Source organism: Microcaecilia unicolor, chromosome 2 (genome assembly GCF_901765095.1).
Source record: "Microcaecilia unicolor chromosome 2, aMicUni1.1, whole genome shotgun sequence".
Taxonomy (NCBI): Eukaryota; Metazoa; Chordata; class Amphibia; order Gymnophiona; family Siphonopidae; genus Microcaecilia; species Microcaecilia unicolor.
The window spans coordinates 570,983,781-571,005,919 of record NC_044032.1 but is presented as its reverse complement, the minus strand read 5'-3'; the positions used below and the strand labels follow the sequence as shown (position 1 = coordinate 571,005,919).

Genomic DNA, 22,139 nt, shown 5'->3' with positions numbered 1-22,139 from the left:
TGACGCTTAAATGGGGACTCCGACTGCAGAGAACTAGGGCCAGTGCTGGGCAGACTTGTATGGTCTGTGTCCCATATATGGCAATCTGATTTAGGATGGGTTGGAGAGGGCTTCGACAGCAACTCCAGTAGTTGGAATGTAAGGACAGGGCTGGGAGGACGTCTATGGTCTATGTCCCTGAAACACCAAAGAAAAATCATGATCAAGTATTTTATATTACATTCAATGTTGATTTAATCATGAATTGATAAATGAGCGTGACAGTTGGGCCGATTGGGTCTTTATCTGCCATCACGTACTATCTTACCTTGTAGAAATGTCTTCTCGGTTCTTAAGCATCAGCACCCACATTGTCTTTTCCTCATGGAAACACTGCCATTTATCTAAGGACAGCAGCCCCCTCTCTGCCTTTGAGGGAATCCAGTATCTACTCTAAATCATTCCACAGGTGAAATACTTTAATCCAAATCTGGTACTGAAAATCTCCCACCAATACCACCTCCCACTTCATCCCCACCTTTTCAATGTCTTTCACCAGATGTTTGTCCAGTTTCAAGTGCTTCAATCTGGAATTTGTATGGACACACGAGTATGGACAGAAGCATCAACTTCTCTTTCCATAATGGCCCATAGTGCCCCTTCCTCCTCCTTTTCCCATACCCCCTGCTTTTCTGTTACATCACTACTACTCCCCTTCAAATTCCATTCCCTTGAGATGAAACAAAAGTGTTTCAGCACAACGACACCAGATCACTACACCACCCCCTTCCAGAAAAAAAACAATTTCAAAAATAATAAATGACCCACAGTCACATACGAAGCACACAAGGCTAACATTGTTTTCCAACTCATTTGCTCTATGATCTCAGTGTTCCATGAGCCAACTTCTGCTGCTATTGTTGACCAAACTGGGTCAGAGTTAGAGGGTTAACTAGCAAAAGAAAAGGCAGATAAAAGGCAGCATTTACATAATTCATTTTCTTAGTGTGTTGGTTTTTTCTAATAGGTTTCTTAGGGTTATTAATAGTACTATACCATGATCAGCAGCTAGTTCAAGAGCAACGTACCTGAAAATGTAGTATTTGAAATTCAACTGATACGCAAAGAAATACATTCTGAAAATTAATCCAAATTGTTTCTCTTCAACTTTGGAACCAGTAAGTCTTCACAGACTCGAAACACTAATAAGAAAAGGTTCTCCATGACAGGTAGATCCACAGTTTTCAACATGCTCTGTCGAATGTTACACTTAATTTGTTCAAATTACTGCAGTGAATTACTTACAAACCTTACCACTTTGGCAGTCTGACAGCACAGGACATTGCCCCTGTGTATTCATACCAGAATCCATTTTTGAGATTTGAATTAGTTTGTGCTTCTGTCCAAAAAACATGCTGGTACACAATCTTCCCTCTACAAACACTTAATTAGCAATTCAATTACCTGGGTGCTGATAGATCTGGTTCCATCTGTTGCCTCTACTGTCAGGTTGTAATTTGATTTCTGTTCTGCATCAAGAGGTCTAGTGACAATGATGGTTCCAGTGCCCTTGTCTACATCAAAGTGGCTGTCATGGTTGCCACCTAGTTCCAAAAATTGAGATAGAAAAAAAGTTCATAAAAAGCTGCTGTGATGCACAGTTTTCAGTGCATACACTTTAATAGTCAGCAAGCCTGACAATGAAAACTAACCTGTCCCCCAGAATTTATAAAACCAGATTTGAGCAACTAATCACCATACCTTCAGATGGGTTTCCAAACAAAAAACGTAACCACAATACTGAAATGCACCTCAATAACCAGTGCCAATCATTTCAATATTAAATTATAATATTTACAATAATAATGACATCTTTGAATTGCCTTAACAAGAAATCTACCTGCTCTTAAAATAGGGATGGGCTACCTCAATCTTCGAGGCCACAACCCAGTCAGGTTTTCCTCAATGAATATCCATGAGAAGTTAGGGAACAATGAATATTGATTGTGTCAAAATGCTTCAAAATGCAATGTGCTGGACAAAGGTGTTTAGCTCCACCTAGAAATTGGCACCATGCACCTGACAGTCTCTCCTCCTTTCCCCAGTCTCTGGGCTGAGGCACAGAAAGGAAAACCTTTCTGTGGCTCAAAAGACCATACAGCAAGGCAGGGGACATTCCCCAGTTGAAGATCTAAGAAAGGGAGACTGCCATTGCATCTCATGATTCCTTAGAACCTCTCTCATATCCTGTGCCAGCTGATTCTGCACACCCAGTTTCTATGGTCTTTCCGGTCTTTACCGCCTCAGCTCCTTCACTGGCTCCACACTCATGAATGTCACCAGTCAGTATACACTGCTGAGATACAGTTATGAGTCGAGAGGACACAGACACCAGTGAGGAAACTTATCAAGAAGACTAAAGGTGTGCTAGAAAGATATGGAATTCCTAAATTTAAATCAATAATCAGTGGACTGGGGGGAAGATGGGAGAGAGAGAGGGAAGGTTATCATACCATGTGGCAGCAAGCTGCTGCAGTTCGGCCTCCTGATTGGGTGAAAGTCCACCAAGGCGGGAAACATCGAGATCCCACGGAGAAACAATGACAACTGTCACTGTTGGGCCTCCTGACTGGCCAGGCATGAGTTATCATAGCAGGGAGGGGAGAACCCAAGGTTTGATAATCAACAGCCTGTATTTAATCAGGATGACCCTAAATTAGAAGTCTAAGGATCTGACAAATTACATGCCAGCAGGTAGACACCACAAGCCATGATAAGGAAATGGGTCTGTAAACAAGTGTACTTTAGAAACTGGGGTGCCAGCATATAAGTGATTCAGTACTTGGTTTCAGTCTGGCAGTTTGTTCCTCAAGAAAAGGGTACAAAATCTGGCCACAGAAGACGCCTCAGACAAAAAGACTAAGCAGCAGCAAAAACTAAAATGGAAGGAAAATAAGGCAAATACCAATAATATATTTTAGACTGTCTGGATTCAGGTGTTGACAGTTTGTTAGATTTAGATGAACCTGTCATAGCTAGGCAATCAAGGGAGGAGGTGGCACAGAGAGGGCCCTGCTACTTACCAGTTTTGCACAAGTATAGGAAACGTACCAAGGAAAAGAATTTAAACAGACTGGCAGACTGTCATATTCAAACTACATGAAAGAAGATGCAAAAAAAGCAATGTGAGGAAAGAAAACAATAGTGAGGTGAATACTCAAAAATACCCCCTACAGAGCATTTTTGCAGAAGGTCAGGCTGGTAGGTTAAGGGGGACTGGACTCAATACAGGGCCAGTCTTAGCTACACTGACAGTAATGTTTGCTAAGGCCTGAGAGCAACCAAAACGGGAACCTGGAAAATCAATATTCAAATCCAACTGAAGCACCCATGCAAAGGGAAATGACTTTGCAAAGTATAACCAGTTGCGACCAACTGCATAAGGAAAAAAGAACAGTTAGATGGAAAAAGGAAGTCCACGGCTCTTCTGTAGTATAAGGGGATGAAGACAAAAGCCTATCACTAGTGGACAATACTCAGAGATGACCCCCCTCCAGACATGAAACTCATGGGTTTAATTTTTAATTGTTTGAGATTGAGACTGATTGAGATGTCTGCAAAAATGTTGTGGTAATCAGTCCCTCTTGTGCAAGTGGGAGGTGGAGGGGCAATGAGACTGAAATGATATCACCCTGCAAATCCATCCACTCAGAACCCTCCCCCTCCCCCCACCGCACGCAACTACATCATTCAGTGCAGAACCAGAGATCTGATTATGCCAATGTTTTCAGTGAATACAGAGATGTGCCATAGATTCAATGGCAGGAAAAGAACACAGATAACACCAGCAGGAAAAGCTAAAGAACAGGAGAAAATGTCAACCACAAAGGGGAAGATGGCTAAGAGTCCAAAGAAAGACCCGAAATACTCCAGAGTCTTGGAACATTCTTGGGTGATACAATCCGTAACTACACATTTTTGGAGGTTAGTTGGCAATATTAGTTTGTGGAGGTGATGGGGTAACTACTTCACCAGCAATCCAAAGTATGCATCTCTCCACTTTAATAACTCATAATTGCCTTATAAATTTGGCAGAAAACATTCTTGATGACAGAAATGAACCACAGATATGATTTTGTGGAATTATTTTGGAAGATTAATTCCCAAAGTTGCATAACGTTTTCGAAGGCCCTCTATAACATGAAGAATGCAGATGAATCAGTTCGTCTCATGGTTAATGCTGAGCTCAGTAAGGGGAAAGGAATTAGTGGTGGTCCTGGAAGTTTGCAAAGCTCTAGTACAGTGTTAGAAGCTGCAGTCTTGCTGACTTCTACAAGAAACTGGCTCTTGAAATGTTTTGTTTATGAGGCAGGCTTCACAATACCATAATTTAATACATTTTAAGTAACATGCAACATACTGAATCTTGCATGAATATGCAAACTGTAAATCTATAGAGAGCACCAATTAGTTGTCTTGAGTGTTATACACATGGCTGCCCTACTACTAGGCCAAATCTACACAACCAATGAAGACAGAATAAGGATTCCACTAGCATCTATCAAGTGCTTGATAACAAAAAAAATATTAAAGTTTTTTCCTCCTCCTAAAAGCATATGCGCCATATCATTTTTCACTAATGCATAATTTGTGAAGCATTTCAGATGAATTTTTGATTTGGTTAGGGAATGGAGGAGTGGCCTAGTGGTTAGAGCACCGGTCTTGCAATCCAGAGGTGGCCGGTTCAAATCCCGCTGCTGCTCCTTGTGATCTTGGGCAAGTCACTTAACCCTCCATTGCCTCAGGTACAAACTTAGATTGTGAGCCCTCCTGGGACAGAGAAATATCCAGAGTACCTGAATGTAACTCACCTTGAGCTACTACTGAAAAAGGTGTGAGCAAAATCTAAATAAAATAAATAAGTTTAAGTCCACCAAGTATTGATAGACATATGCTAGATAGTATTTTGGGTCACATTCTAAAGCTTACAGTTCCTTGAAACTAAAGTTTAAATGAATTACACAAAAATACTCGGAGAAGAGCTAACATAATGGAATACCTGGCCTGAAGAATACACCCTCAAATGGTATCAGCAAAGGTCATTTACAAATTACAAGATGAATTACTCAGTGCAACCTGTAGGGCTGGTACGATATACCAGGATATTATTTAGTAAATATTACAGCATTGTAAACTATTTTTCTTAAAATCAGGCAAATTGTTACTATATCCTCACCTGTAATGTAAAACCACAGTGGAATACCCACAGGTTCAACAGCTATCACACCAATCATATGAGCAACTGGATCACTTTCCATCACGGTAAAGGAGAAAAACGATTCCTCAAAAGAAATTGGTTGCAAGGAGGGGAAGGGTTTTCGAATCCACTCTATGTGCAATCGAGTAGTTGATGACTTTTGAGGGCGGCCATTATCCACAGCTTTGATCTGCAAGGATTCAATCACAGAATTATCATCACAAAATTGCTGTGTCTGGCAAAACATAAAATTTCAGAGTGGATATTTAGGCTAAGGATAACTAGGTCCATTCAGAGACAAAAGCAACTGTGCATCCTATACTGGTGATATGGTGATATATGTATAGACATTTTTCTTTTTTGCATTTTCATTCCTTGGGTCCTGTTTACTAAGGCGCGTTATCATTTTTAGCAGACGCTAACCCTGGAGACACCCATATATTCCTAAGGGTGTCTCTAGCATTAGCACTTGCTAAAAACAATAGTGCGTCTACAGCGTGGCTTAGTAAACAGGGCCCTTTATGTTTTATTTTATGTTGTTTGATCTTTTACTGTTTTTTTTTTGTTTGTTTTTGGTGAACCATTTTGAGTGTTACTTCAACAGTAAGATGGTAGACAAAAAAAAAATACATATTTTAAGAGAAGCTGCTAAAACATCTATTGTACAGACTTTTCGGGCCCTGTTTACTAAGGTGTGCTAGCATTTTTAGCGTATGCTTAAAAATTAGCACATGCTGTGTAGACGCCCATAGAAATATTACAGGCATCTAAATGGTTAGCATGCGCTAATGCTTAGCGTGCAGTAAAAACGCTAACGTGCCTTTAGCGCGGTTTAGTAAACAGGGCTCCTTCTTTTCACTTTTTAAACTGTGTGAAGTTTTTTTTTTTGTGGAAAACCATTTTTTCCACATCTTGACTAATAAAGATTTTATTTTTTTAAAAACTCAAAAGACACTTTGCCCATATTTGTATAGTAACAGGAAATGTTTTAACACAGTATCACACAAACGTGGTGAGATGCTTATTATTAAAATGTTTAGGAAGAAGAGAAACAATTGTAACTTAGCTTAAGTAACTACCAGAACCTTGATATGCCTACTATAGTTTGAGGCATGTGTATACTTACTATAGTTGACAGTTGAATTAAAGATGAAGACAATTTGAAAGGATGTAGAAACAACTTTTAGAAAAATCAGTATGGCTTATCTAGATTGGTTTAAATTCTTTGAAACATGAACTGTTGAATATGAAATTGTGCTATATTTTTAGAAATAAAGGGCAGCAAAACTCTATTAAGATTATCTAAGGGCCTGATTAACAAAGGCTGTTGTGTCATTCTGCGTTTCTGAAAAAACTTGTAAATTAAGCCCTAAGGATAGCAATGTGTGAGGCTGTGTAGGAGCAAAGTTCGAGCAAGGTGGTGAATGTTACATCCTACATACATCAAGGTTTGAGCTGAGTGTCACTGTAAAGACTGCATAAATAAGCTTTCATGAACAAGACGACATAAATGTAGATTTACAAAATATAGCTATGAAAAAACAAAAACATGACTCACTGTAAGAATATCATATTCCCCTGCTCCAGAAAACTTCTTTGAAGAAACCACTCCAGTTTTAGGCTCAATAAAAAACTTTCCATGCTCATCACCCTCCTCAATGCTGTAAGATATCTCCGCATTAGGTCCTTCATCTTTATCAACAGCGATAACTCTATAGATCGGATCCCTTTTGGCAGTTCTCTCTCTGTCCGGTTTATCACGCTCAGGAAGTCTGATCGTATAGAATTTTTCCAGGAACTGTGGTTTGTTATCGTTTTCATCTAAGACTTTCACAATTACTCGGGCCACAGTTAATTTTGTAGGAATACCATTGTCTGTAACTGTCACCTATAAAGAAAAGAAAATGTGTAATGCTTACATGGAATAGTCAGTGATGCATTTAGCAAAATAGCTTTATGGAATTTGCACTTGATGGTCCACTTTCACTTCATGGCCTATTAACATATAGGAACAATCAACCATGATATAGAATTTATAGTTTATGAGCAGTATCTTTTTAGAGCAGTACTTAGAAATCATATCACCTGAGAGGACAACACCACCTTGTACTACAGTGCTTGTGACGGAGTGAGGGGGGTATAGCGGCAGGTGCCCCCAAGAACACTCCCTTCAGTGAGGTTGCAGTTTAGCCACCTTATAGCAGGTGGCGCTAAACCAGTCAGGTCAGAGGCTGAAGAACTGCCAATATAGCATAGAGATGTTTGGCTGTCTAGCCAGGAGGGCGGGGCTCAACAGTGAGCAGGAAGTAAAATACCTCTGGCAGAACAGAACAGAGATCCTGGTAGGAGAGGAGCTGCCCTGCAGTGTAGATCTCCCCTGCTTATGTGTAAGCTACCAGACCTGGCTAAGGAGTGGAGGAGTGGCCTAGTGGTTAGAGCACTGGTCTTGCAATCAAATCCCGCTGCTGCTCCTTGTGATCTTGGGCAAGTCACTTAACCCTCCATTGCCTCAGGTACAAACTGTGAGCGCTCCTGGGACAGAGAAATATCCAGTGTACCTGAATGTAACTCACCTTGAGCTACTACTGAAAAAGGTGTGAGCAAAATCTAAATAAATAAGGTAGGTTAAGCCACTGGTTCCCAAACCTGGTCCTGGAGGCACCCCAGCCAATCAGATTTTCAGGATATCCACAATGAATATTCATGAGATAGATTTGCATGCAGTGGAGGAAGTGCATGCAAAACTCTCATGAATATTCAGTGTGGGTTTCCCGAAAACCTGACAGGCTGGGGTGCCTCCAGGACCAGGTTTGGGAACCACTGGGCTAAGCTTTAACTTTAGTTTTACAAGAATGCTGTCTTCGAGGTCTGGTGCAATCCTGCAAGTAGTTATATGTGCACTGTGGGCTTGAGGTCTGTCAGCTGCAGGCCTGTGTGAACTTTGCCTCTGAAAATAAAGAGTCCTTATTCTTTACTTTACTGTACCTGTGAGGTAGCAGTGTTCAGTATTTAATAAAAGGAGTTTTGTTTTCATTTTTCCTTGTCTGACTGTATATGATGGCCTTCCACTCACACTACCACAGTGCCAAGTAAAATGTAGGAGAGAATAAAAAATTGAAAAGTGTAAACATAGAATGGCATTTTAGAAGAACATGCGACTCAGAATAGAGATAGCCAAGTCTCTATGCTGCCAGTGGTGTTAATGGTACAGCCTGTTCTAAAATACAGGAGAAATGAACGTCATATGCGCTGACCATGTCCAGTATGAACATCCATTTTATAAACTACAGCATCTAACATTTGAACCAGGTAAAAACAGGGCTATGGATAGCAATGTGGTACAATACTGTAAGAACACCCATGTTATAAAATGGCCACACAGACATCATGTGTTGTGATTTGAATGTTTGTGTTAGCCAGTACCATGAATGTCCATATTTCCTGAAGCTGTCACAGAGCCTGGTATCCCTTGCAGGTTTAACATTTGTGGGGGCTGGCAACCACTGGGGGATTACAGGGGAGATTTTCCTTTATCCCTCCAGTGGAGCACTGCTCAAAGCACTATTCTAACCCTTAGGTGTCTGGGAAAGTAGGCCTCAATGGCAAAATCCATCTTTTTGGACATAAATGTCCCTTCTCCTTCTGAAACCAGAGTTCAGTCTCCATATTTTGATCCCTTCCTAGTCCCACCCAAATCACACATCCCACACATATTATAGACTGCAGTTTTCAACATCCCTATCCCAGCTTTACAAAATTGGGATTTAGCTGCCTATACAATGTGGGCCTCTAAATGCTAGTTTTCAAATGCTCAAAACATGATTAGAGCTTCCAAAGTAAGGACCACAGTGTGACAAAATGTTTACCGTTCCCCTATTTGCAAACTAATGCATCTGTTCGGGGATTAGATATGAATAGACATGGTAAAGTGACAGGTCCTGTATGAGGCACCTGTGTCTGTGCTTACAGACATACAAAATGTCAAAGCAAAAAACTTGGAGGTTTTCTGACCTATAATTACTGTTAACTGTATTAACTAACTGTGAGCAAGGTTGATGTGTAAGGTACAAAATAGACTAGTGTCTCCTGTATTGGCATCAAAGCTACATGTGTACCAGGCTAAATAATCAGTGAGATCTGGAAAGCAACACTTGTTTGTGGCTTCATACCAAGTCATTAGATTGGAGGAATATAGAAATAAGTTATTCTTTATAAGCTGGTCCAATGTTATGGAATATAATCCCGAAACGGTTGAGACAGCTTCAGACTTTGACTGAATTTAAGAAAGAAATTAAAACTTTACTATTTATTGAGGCCTATGATGGACCCTAACTTGTTCAATATTAGCAGCACAACACACTGACATATTTTGGTACTGGAGCATTGAGAATAATGTATATTATAACGTATATTAAAGAGTGAATTATGTCTGTTTTGAGTCTGTTTGTAATGTTGTAAAATGTGTACGAGTTGTATTATTTTGTATGTAATTTTGTAATCCGCCTAGAACTTTGGCGATAGTGCGGAATATAAATATTTTAAATAAATAAATATCTATTAAGATGTTTGCCACAGTTTTATGAGGTCTTTTTCCTCCTTAAAAAAAAATTTAAAGAAAATTTTAAAGAGTTTGAGAGATTCTAGAAGATTGTTCATTCACTGTGTGTGTGTGTGTGTGGGGGGGGGGGGGTCCTTTTACTAAAGCTTAGCATGTATTATCTGCAGCAGGGCCCACAGGACTAAAACGGGTCCTGCTGTGATAACTCGAGCTAACCACGAGTTATTTAGGATTGTTTGCCTACAGACAGAGAGATGGGGCCTCCTCAACAGGCACTACTGCTTGAGTAAAATACACCTAAAAAAATGCTACCACTGAATTCACTGCTTGCCCTCATACTATATAGCCGTAAAGCAACCACTACTCCTAAAACTTCACAGTAAAAGGTAAAGCTAAAACATTTTTTTTTTTTTGGGGGGGGGGGGGGCAATTTTATAACTGGATGCCTCCAGATAGGGGGTTGTCTATGCTAAATGCAGAGTGCTAATTCTACGATGGCATTTGTGCACCAAAATGCCAGTATAGAATTTTGGCAAAAGTTGACATCAACTCGCCTATATTTAGGTGCGTGCGCACATGCCAAGGTCCATGGCTGGAGTAAATGCCCTGTGCACAGCATTCTGTAAGGGGTCCTTTTACTAAGCTGTGTAAGTGCTTTTGCACGCCCAATGTGAGTCAATTCTGAGTTACCACCTGGCTACCGTGTGGCCCAGGTGGTAAATTCATTTTTGACGCACGTCAGAAAATGTGGCATGTGGGCGGTAATCGGCAATTGAATTTGCATTGACCATTACTGCCTGGTTAACACATGAGGCCTTACCGATAAGTCAATGGCTGGCGGTAAGGTCTCAGACCCACAATGGACGTGCCAATTTTCATTTTGTCGCACATCCATTTTTGCCCCCCCCCCCCCCAAAAGGCATTTTTTTTACAGGTGCGCTGAAAAATGATTCTGCGTGCGGCCAAAACACGTGCCTACACTACCGAAGGCCATTTTCAGTGCACCTTAGTAAAAGGACCCCTAAATTATGTACGTAAGTTGCAGCCCAGCCCATACTTTTCCCCAGTGAACAACCCCCTTGGCACTTACACACACTTTCTGGAATACCGCTGAGTGCTCTGCTAAGTATACACTCACCCTCTTAAGTGCTAGTATTTCAGCAAATTAAGGGAGCATATGGTACTAAAATTTAGATGCCTCATTATAGAATGAGGGGGATTAAAGCATATTTTAAAACTCTAAATAACAGCCTGATGTTGGGTGTACCCCCAAACTAACAAACACATTTTTCTTTCTCAGCTGGTATACTGTCACCAAACTTGGTATTCCCACTGCCTCCCTTGCCCGGGACCCTTTGCAAAACAAAGGAACTTTGTTATCAAGTACAGAGTAGAGAAGCAAGCCAGACCTCAAACTCTGCATCATTTGTAAAATGTCAAAATCTTGAAAGAAAGGAGAACATACTGGAAAAGAAACTGGCTTGTAACAGCTGTGCTGGTCTTCTTTTAACTCTCAATGTACTTAAAAAAAAAAATCTTATACTATATAAATCCAACCCGTCATATCTCCTGAGATCATCTTCTCATATTATATATGTACATCAGTGGTTCTCAACCCAGTTCTCAGGGCACAGCCAGTCAAGTTTTCAGGATTTCAGGATACCCACAATGAATAATCAAATGAGATCTGCATATACTGCATCTTGCATATTTATTGTGGATATCCTGAAAATCTGACTAGCCAGGTGTGCCCCAAAGACTGGGTTGAGAAACACTGCTGTACATAATTACTACTTGACATTTTATCATGACTATCATTCTTCAGAAAGGACAGACAAAGAGAGTGTCTGGAGAAGTGGAGCGGAAGAGACAGGGTACACTAAGGGTCTACAGAAGACAGAGCAGCAAGGGGAGAAAAAAAAAAATCAGCAGTACAGGCAAGCTATATGGTTTTCAGAATATTTTCTGCCCACATCCATCCACAAAGATGCAATAAGTCAATACAATTGAGCGCTGAGTTACTTCATCTATATTTATTTATTTATTGCATTTGTATCCCACATTATCCCACCTCTTTGCAGGCTCAATGTGGCTTACAATTCAACATGGGTACTGGAAATAGAAGAGAATATACATTTGGTTTTACAGAGGGTTATGTGTTGCATGGTGGTGAAATACATGATAGTGTTAAAGCAAAAGACATTATAAGACAATTCTAGAAGTTTTAAAGATTATACAGTTACACATGTTGATCTTTGTGATATATCTTGTCGAAGAGATAGGTTTTCAGTAGTTTACGGAAATTGGTCAGTTCATAGACCGTTTTCAGGTTACGTGGCAATGCGTTCCAGAGTTGCGTGCTCGTATAGGAAAAGGTAGATGCGTGCATTAATTTGTATTTCAGACCATTACACTTGGGAGGATGAAGATTAAGGAATGTGCGAGAAGATTTTTTTGCGTTCCTGGGTGGTAGTTCTATTAGGTCTGACATGTAAGCTGGGGCGTTACCATGGATGATTTTATGGACTAGAGTGCAACGTTTGAACGTGATGCGTTCTTTTAGTGGGAGCCAGTGTAGTTTTTCTCGTAGGGGTTTCGCGCTTTTGTATTTTGATGTGCTGAATATTAGTCTGGCTGCCGTGTTCTGGGCTGTCTGGAGTTTTTTAAAGTATTTGCTCTTTGCAGCCGGCGTAGAGTGAGTTGCAATAGTCCAGATGACTGAGTACCAGTGATTATACCAGATTGCGGAAGACAATCCTTGGAAAAAATGGTCTAACTCTTTTTAGCTTCCACATTGAATGAAACATCTTTTTAGTTATGTTTTTCGCATGATTCTCAAGTGTTAGGTGTTGTTCAATGGTGACTCCAAGAATTTGTAGGCTGTCCGAAACTGGTAGATTTAGCTTCGGTGTGTTGATGGTGGTAAATTTATTCTTGTTGTATTGCGAGGTGAGTACCAGACATTGGGTTTTCTCTGCGTTAAGTTTCAGCTGAAATGCATCTGCCCAGGAATTCATGATACTTTGGGAAGAGCTTCCTCAGACTCGCTCTTAATGTATCGCTTTGAATATGATAACTACAAGGTTACTAGGATTACTGGCAACATTCTACCTAGAGGTCTTACTGCCTCGGACTTTGTAAAAGATGAAACTTTTTACCTAAAGTGTAACTGTTATAGTTTAACTCCTTGACCCCTGCAAGTTACACATGATGTGAATGATACAAAAGCAATGAAAATTAGGTATGAAGTGATTAAAAACGAAGAATGTTAAAAGTTTTTGTATTACATTGTAATACAAGTGAGCACATTCATATTTTAACAAATAGGTCAAGTATGTGAAGTGTGTATGTGTACATGTGTATCTGAAGGGAAAGGCACATTACAAAAATGTTGGTCATAAGGTCTAGGGAACATTTTCTCAATGTATTGATTAACAATTCTATCCCATTACTATATTGAAGTTGCTTTTTGAAATCTGTGCTGTGTTCCTTCCTTTTGCAACGTTAGATAGCCACACACAGTATGATGAACCTAAGATTTTAATTTCCTCATAACTGTGCAGCATCTAAAATCCAAAATTGTTTGCACACAATAAGTTCAACAAAACATGATGATCCCAAAACATACATCAGTCTGGTACATGCTAAGTCCCATTTTACATAGAATGTAGAGATCAGAACTGAGACATCCAGGCCAGGACATATTCCAGAAAAGGCTTCATCAAAGCAGAGGTTTTTTTTTTCTAAAATACCTACAGGAGTGAATGTGTTATTTGCTGGCATATACAGTGGAAGCGGACATTTTGGAAACACACCTGTGGCTAAAATGATCAAAACAAGCTTAGCCATTTCCACATGTAGCTGTCCCAGTTTATAAACATACATGTGTAATAGCCTCTAAGAAGGGCCGCTGAGAGACCAAGCCGGACCCAGGGCAAACAATCTTAAGGGTGCCCCCCACCCGGCAGTAGCTTACTGCTCACTCGGTCTGTCTCCTGCTCCTGTGTGCCGGGTTATCGCATTAAGTTTGCTTTGCCGGCCAGGGATCCTTCTTCCTGCCGAGTCCCCTCCCGCCTATGCGGAAATAGGAAGTAATTCAGATAGGAGACAGGACGTGGCCCACAGATCAGAGTTAACGTGATAACCCACAGGAGACCAATCCAGCCTTCTGACTGTGCCTGCTACCGGATGCCTGAAGAAAGCAGTTTTTCTATTGCGAGCGCTGGGTCCCCTCCCCCCATCTTGACAGTCCAGGCTTTAAATAATTTTCATACTGGAGGAGGAAATAAAACAGGTGGTTAAGGAGAATGACCAAAACAAGTACTTTTAAAAAGCTGTGAATGGTTATGAGCTGGTGTAAAACCTGATGGAGATACTTTTCCCTTTCTGAAATGGGGAATACATTGCTCAAGCCATGCCCTCATCATATCCCCTTGAAATCTCTGTGTAGTATGAATCCCCACAAGTAAATAACAGCTCTCTACGATTGCTATTTTGTATATGTGTACACTATTATTTACATGAAGAGATGCTTCTAATTTAACTCCCTGCAAGTATTAATGTCTTCATTAAGGTATTCCTAGATTATTAGTACGTATCATGAAAATACATTTGCTATCAGCATAAAATTTATATTTCTGCATTGCATTCCTGTTATTATCTATGAGAGCTAAGTTTTCATTAAGCCTGAAATATTCATGTTTTTTCTCAAAGAAATGAGATGGATTTTGGCAAAATAATGTAATTCTTTCCAAGAAGCAGCCATCAAGTTAAACTCAAATTTGTTGACCAGGGAAATGCTATTTAAGACAAATTAATACACCTTATAAAAAAAAATACTAATACATGAAAAATACATGTTTTTTTTTCTATTTGCAAATGCTATGGTAATGTGTCTGTCTGTGTGAAAAAGCTAAGTACTGCTAATATTTGCCAAAAGGAAGCATTTTTATATGAAATATAGAAAGAGACATTAAAATATTATAAAAATATAAAAATAAAGGCTGTATTCAAGATAAAGGACCGATGACGATTTGCAGCACTTGATTCGCAGTCACAATCTGCTTTTTGAAAAATGCCATTTCTGAAGGTCCATATGTAACTATTTGATATGGTTTATAAAATTTGAGGGCTGGATTTCATTGGGTTTGATACAAATATTTTAAAATATTTTGTTGCTGGGAACCTTTTGAATTCATGGCCAGATGATGGCACTCTTAGCTGTTGGAAGAAACTCACCAACCCATCTGGTCAGCATTTCTGCACTCAATTAATTGGCCAGATGTGCACCATTAGCCTGAAGCCACTTTTACCACCACACCATTGTGATTTTCTGGTTTCCTTTCAAAACTAGTTTACAGGGAAGAAGGCAAGAACCAGCAAAAGGAAACGTGAATAGCTACATTGTCACTGTCTCTCGTTCCTTTATATGACCTTTGGTATAATGCAAATCATAAAACTTTCATGTTTTATAGATATTACATTAAGAGAGAAAGAGAAATGATCTAGCACTCTGAACAAGCTAGAAGACCTTTTGGATTGCAAGTTTATCTGTCCTTGAACAAGCAACTTCAACTCCCTACACCTTGGTTTACTCAGCTGTGATAAGGTAATAAACACATTGTTCATTTCTTCCCACCCATCTCTGAAAGTATTTATGCAGTGAAATAGAAAATGCATTACCACGTTCACGTTACAGAATCTTGCTCAAGCCTGTCTTTATCCAGCTCCCGTTAATCTATGCTTGTGTCCTTGGCACATGTGGACTCCCCCCCCCCCCCCCCACTCCCTCGTCCTGGATAGCCCTGACCTTACTGTATTGCTCCTTTGGAATTCCCCTCCTTGTTGGTGTTTCTCTATTGGTGGTTTCCAGCCTGTGATCCTAGGACCTCTGGCTGCCCATAAAAACCATCATAGGGGATACGCAAGATAGAGAGAGAAGGGGGAAAAAAACCCCAGAACACATTGAGATGGGATCAGCAGCAGTAATGGTCTTAAACAACTTTGCCTGTGGCTGTGGAATAAAGTATGGCTGCAGCTCCAGGAATGCCATTAACATGACTGCATAGGCCAGAAGCTACTGTGGCCCTGGGAGCTGGAAGTAGGAGCAAACGTGGTGAAGAAACTGGTGACAGCATGTGAAGACCAGGAACGAGTGCAGCAGCAAAAGCTGAGCAGACAGAGGAAGATGAGTACGGGCTGAGAAAGTGAGTGGTGGGGCTGAGAAAGGCTGGAGGGAGAGAGTGTAGTGGGAACAAGGTTTAGAGAGATGGAGAAAGGTGGGATAAGCTTGGTGAGAGGGAGGAAGGCAAAGTAATGGGGATGGAGGGTGTCCCCAAACCTTTTGGCTATTGAGAAGTGGTATGCTTTGCCAAAAAGTTGTCAACATTGTCCACACTACTCACTGTAACTTCTCTACCCTCTATAGACCTCTGTGATGAACTAATGACTGCCTTGGTAAACTAGACTTTTCAGCACTGAAGAATTCCATGGCTCACTTCCATCTTGCCCTGGGACTCCTCCTTCCCTCCCCACCTACTTGTGACTTATTTGAAATTCTACTTTTTCTACTCTCCCGTGTTAATCAAATACTTTGTGAAAAGGCAAAAACTGTATTTTACAACAAGCTAGTAAAGCAGTGCTACTGACACCCAGATGACCAAAAGCAAACGACAGCGCTACAGGCCATTAGCACCAGCGTTTGCTTGCATCCTAGGATCAGAGACGGTGAGCGCGTGTAACAATGTGCTCGCCTGATCTGAACATTAATAGCACGCAAATGCATGCTAAACAGGGACATTAGTATTCATCCCCAATGCTCAACAGGCAGAGTACCAACCTAGCGCACTGCTACTGCTATAAACCCTATGCCAGGTCGGAGCTAGCATTAGGGTTTACAGACCACTGGGGAGGAATGGGGATCCCTGTCCAGTATGTATCTGCATGCTAGCAGGCCCCCCATCCCCCCAACAGATGACTTGAACACAAGAGCCCCCCCCCCCCCTCCAGACACACAGGAGCCCCGACCCTCTCTCCTCCCCATACCTCTGCGATGGAGGGAGTAGCACACTCCATCCTCTTCCAGCACCACCTTCAAAATGGTGTCGCCGTGCCCTGCCCACTGCGTCCTAGGATGTGTGGGCAGGGCTTCCCTACCATATAAGGGAAACGTTTTTTTGAGCATGGCTGTGGAGTACTTAATGACTGCATTAACATGAATTTAAATGCAGTCTGCAGTGATGGTTTCAGCACAAATTAATACCCATGCTGAAACCATTTGAGCACTGATCAAAAGTAAAACCCGTAGTAAAACCAAGTTAAAGCCATGCTAATGCTTTGTGCATCGACCCCGATGTTACAGTAAATCAGATGCAGAAACTTCACTTCCACAGTACAAGAACTCCCGCCAGCTCATCTCCCCCTTTACTGTGTCTGAAGCTGATTTTCAGTTCACCCCTGCGTCTCGCCATTGACTAGATCCTATCCACAGCCAGATAATTACAGTAGAAACAGGTAGGGCAGCTCACTCACATAGTGAGATTTAGGGAACAGAAGATAGAGATTTTAAACTCAGAAAATAAAAGTCCAGACACATTAGATATCCTTCCACCTTCTGGGCATTAATGCAAAAATCTGTTGAATCTTGAAAGAAGCCACATGGTTGGCAGTCCTAACCTCCTGAATCCTCAACACATCTCATGAGGAAGCTCCCTAAATATCTGGGCCCAAAGTACGTGTGTACTTTGCCAATACCTCAATCCAACTCTGCACACAGCAATAGATATGTGGCAGTATGCACAGCAATGGAGAAGAAATCCTTATGATTCAGTAAGTAGTTTTCACAGTACAATTAACAAAGAAAAGGAAATATAGATCAGAAGGATTAAAAATGTGTCTCATAAGGGAATGTGAATTATTGACTCTCTCCCTCTCTATGTTTACACATAGTAAATATCACTCTATGTGATGCATTTTTATTCATTCATTCTGATCTATATTTAATTTTCTTTTTTATTGTGTGTGTGGATGTTTATTTAGCTCACGCCTTTTTCAGTTGTAGCTCAAGGTACATTACATTGAGGGGCCCTTTTACTAAGCTGCATAGGCGCCTATGCGTGCCCAACATGCGTCAATTTCGAGTTACCGCCCAACTACCGCATGGCCCTTGCACTAATTTCATTTTTGACAGGCGTGCGCTACGCATGCCGGAAAATATTTTTATTTTCTGCTGCGCGGGTGGTAAATCGGCATTTTACGCGTGTAGACCATTACCGCCCAGTTACCACATGAGACCTTACCACTATGTCAACGGCTGGTGGTAAGGTCTCAGAGCCAAAATGAACGTGCGGCAATTTTCATTTTGCCGCACATCCATTTTCGGCAAAAATTAAAAAAAGGTATTTTTTACAGATACGCTGAAAAATGATTCTGCTCGTGCCCAAAACACGCGTCTACACTACCACAGGCCATTTTTCAGTGCACCTTTCTAAAAGGGCCCCTGAGGTATTAGGGCTGCACTGAATATTTGTAGTTAATTCGATTCAGTCCTGAATATGCCTCAAATACATTATTCGTATTCAGCCAAATATTTATTTATTTAGATTTTGCTCACCCCTTTTTCAGTAGTAGCTCAAGGTGAGTTACATTCAGGTACTCTGGATATTTCTCTGTCCCAGGAGGGCTCACAATCTAAGTTTGTACCTGAGGCAATGGAGGGTTAAGTGACTTGCCCAAGATCACAAGGAGCAGCAGTGAGATTTGAACCAGCCACATGCGATTTAAATTCGAATATGAATTATCTGGGGCTCTACTATGCTAAATCCTACTGAAATAAACACTTGATCTCTGATATCATGTCGCTTCTTTTATTATTTATTATGTTAAAGCTCAATGTCCATTATTTGGTATTCATATTCAATAATATTTATCATTGTTCATACTTGACTGCATAGTAAAATATGCTATTCAGTACATCTCTATCAGGTATACAAAGTATTTCCCTGTCCCTGCAGGATTCACAATCTAAGTGTGTACCTAAGGTAATAAGAGAGTTAAGTGACTTGCCCAAGGTCACAAGGAGCTGCAGTGGAATCTGAACTGGGCTTCCTCTAGTTCTGAGCCTACTGCTGTAACAATTAGGCGACTCTTCTTTCTTGTGTGTTGTGTGTGCTGTGCATGCACTGCAACTGTGGCAATTTTATTGAGTGGGGGCAATTTGGGTGGTGTTGGAATACTTGCAGGGGGTAGTTTGAAGATATGGGCTGTTTTGGGTGATGGGATACTTTTGGGGTGTATGGGTAGTTTGGGGTCTTTAGACTTTTAGGGTGGAAGCAGCTGCAGGATGTAGTTTTGGAAACTCAGGCAGTTTCGTGGGTGGTGGGTCAGTTATGGGGGGGGGGGGTTTCAGTGATGAAATAGTTTGGAGGTGGTGGGGTGGTTGGGGCAGTCATGGGTGGCATAGGTTTGTGAGGTTGAGACACTTTGGGGGCGGTGGAGGCCCTGTGGGGTGGTGAAGTAGTTGCAGGGGCAGTACTGTTGTGAAGGGGTAGGATTTATTTTTTTTTTTGGGAGGGAGGGGTGGTACTGTTGTGAAGTAGTCGTCTTTGGGGGGTGGTGCTGTTATAAAAGGGTAGTCTTTGGGGGTAGGACAATTTAAGGAGCAGTTGCAGAGGATAGTTTGTGGGTTGGGGCAGTTGTGGGGGTGCTGGGGGAGTTGCCTAGAGGCCTGGAAGGTAGTTTGGGGGGGACAATTTAGGGTGGGGAAAGTAACAATGGGGAAAAGCCATTTGAAAGGAGCTATTTCCAAACTGCTGTGTTTCACTTTAACTTAGTTTCTATGCTGCAGAAGCTGGAACTGCTTCTCCCATAAAAATGCATTAGGCCACTGGAAGTTGGGGGGGGGAGGCCTTATGTCTCTGGAAAACCCTGTCAGAATTGGCTACGAGCTAGACATTCCACCTACTGGAGAAAGAAAAGTACCAACGAGTTGCAGAACCTCACGCAGCTTATAACCATAACTTGCTTGGGTGTTTTCTATCTCCACCTTCTGATTGATGGGCATAATTACCCACAGGTTCGGGAATTGTGGGAAGGACGCTAAGAAATTAATGTTTCCAACTCCTGATAATATTTCAATGAACAATGAGAGCCTGTATTACAATTGCCTTTGTTACTCTCACCACTTGGCCTGTGGTTTCGTCCCTTTTCTATTATGTTCTGCGTCACAGATTAACTTACACAAAAAAGATATTTTTTGTAAGAAAATTAATATTACTGTAGTTTTAAAAGGCCAAATCATAAAAATAAACTGAGGTCCCTTTCTTTTTAAAGGTTTCCTCAGAAATGCATGATTACATAAGAACATAAGAGTAGCCATACTGGGTCAGACCAATGTTCCATCCAACCCAGTATCCTGTTTCCAACAGTGGCCAATCCAGCTCACAAGTACCTGGCAGAAACCCAAATAGTAGCAACATTCCATGCTACAAATCCCAGCGCCCCGAATACATTATTTGTATTCGGCCAAATAGTGATTTAACTTCAAATGCAAATAATCCGGGACTCTACTATGCAAAAGCCTACTGAAATAAACACTTCTTTTATTATTTGTTCTGTTAAAGCTCAATGTCCATTAATTGTATTTGGTATTCAAATGTGGTCGAATAGTAAAATATGCTATTCGGTACAGCTCTGTTATATATCAGGGGAGGTCTTACATGTCTTTTTGAGCTCTCTCAGTTAAAAGGATTTTCTTCAGGGTAAATCAACTGACATTTCTGCATTAGATCGCGGAGGCCAGCAATCCCCATGAATTGTCCAGTTAAATGGGAGTATTATAGTAACATAGTAGATGACGGCAGAAAAAGACCTGCATGGTCCATCCAGTCTGCCCAAGACAAACTCATATGTGTATACCTTACCTTGAATTTGTACCTGTCCTTTTCAGGGCACAGACCATATAAGTCTGCCCAGCAGTATTTCCCGCCTCCCAACCACCAGTCCCGCCTCCCATCACCGGCTCTGGTACAGACCGTATAAGTCTGCCCTCCCCTATCCTCGCCTCCCAACCACCACCCCCTCTTCCCCCCAACTGCTCCGCCACCCAATTTCAGCTAAGCTTCTGAGGATCCATTCCTTCTGCACAGGATTCCTCTATGCATATCCCACGCATGTTTGAACTCCGTTACTGTTTTCATCTCCACCACCTCCCGCGGGAGGGCATTCCAAGCGTCCACCACCCTCTCCGTGAAAAAATACTTCCTGACATCTTTCCTGAGTCTGCCCCCCTTCAATCTCATTTCATGTCCTCTCGTTCTACCGCCTTCCCATTTCCGGAAAAGATTCGTTTGCGGATTAATACCTTTCAAATATTTGAACGTCTGTATCATATCACCCCTGTTCCTCCTTTCCTCCAGGGTGTACATGTTCAGGTCAGCAAGCCTCTCTTCATACGTCTTGGAACGTAAATCCCATACCATCCTCGTAGCTTTTCTTTGCATCGCTTCCATTTTTTAAACATCCTTCGCAAGATACGGCCTCCAAAACTGAACACAATACTCCAGGTGGGGCCTCACCAACGTCTTATACAGGGGCATTAAAACCTCCTTTCTTCTGCTGGTCACTCCTCTCTCTATACAGCCTAGCAATCTTCTAGCTACTGCCACCGCCTTGTCGCACTGTTTCGTCGCCTTCAGGTCCTCAGATACTATCACCCCAAGATCCCTCTCCCCGTCCGTGCCTATCAGACTCTCCCCGCCTAACACATACGTCTCCCTTGGATTTCTACTCCCTAAGTGCATCACTTTGGCAATTAAAATTCAATGCGAAGAAATGCAAACGTTAGACCATTCTTCTAGCTTCTTCAGATCTTTTTTCATGTTTTCCACACCCTCCGGGGTGTCCACTCTGTTGGAAATCTTGGTGTCATCCGCAAAAAAGCAAACTTTACATTGTAACCCTTCGGCAATGTCACTCACAAATATACTGAACAGAATCGGCCCCAGCACCGATCCCTGAGGCACTCCACTACTCACCTTTCCTTCCTCCGAGCGAACTCCATTCACCACCACCCTCTGGCGTCTGTCCGTCAACCAGTTCCTAATCCAGTTCACCACTTTGGGTCCTATCTTCAGGCCGTCTAGTTTATTTAAGAGCCTCCTGTGGGGAACCGTGTCGACAGCCTTGCTGAAATCTAAGTAGATGACGTCCATAGCACGTCCTTGATTTATAGGGTAAGATGTTTGAATGAGAATTTTTATGTAAAGATTTCTGGCCCAACAAAGCATTTGGTGTGGCCTTCATGATATCACAAGCATTTTAAGTAGTATCAGAGCCCAGGACTAACAA

General features: G+C 41.5%; 1 protein-coding gene across 3 annotated transcripts in view; it reads right to left on the bottom strand.

The window, feature by feature from the left end:
• Positions 1-22,139, bottom strand: part of FAT1 (FAT atypical cadherin 1) — a 332,072-nt gene that overhangs the window by 129,920 nt on the left and 180,013 nt on the right. For all 3 annotated transcript variants that reach the window (XM_030191474.1, XM_030191476.1, XM_030191475.1), the window contains exons 5-7: positions 6,795-7,124; positions 5,216-5,426; positions 1,444-1,583 (exon numbers count right to left, since the gene is read on the bottom strand). In XM_030191474.1, coding sequence (XP_030047334.1) covers positions 1,444-1,583; positions 5,216-5,426; positions 6,795-7,124 — 681 coding nt within the window. The remainder of the gene's footprint in view (positions 1-1,443; positions 1,584-5,215; positions 5,427-6,794; positions 7,125-22,139) is intronic.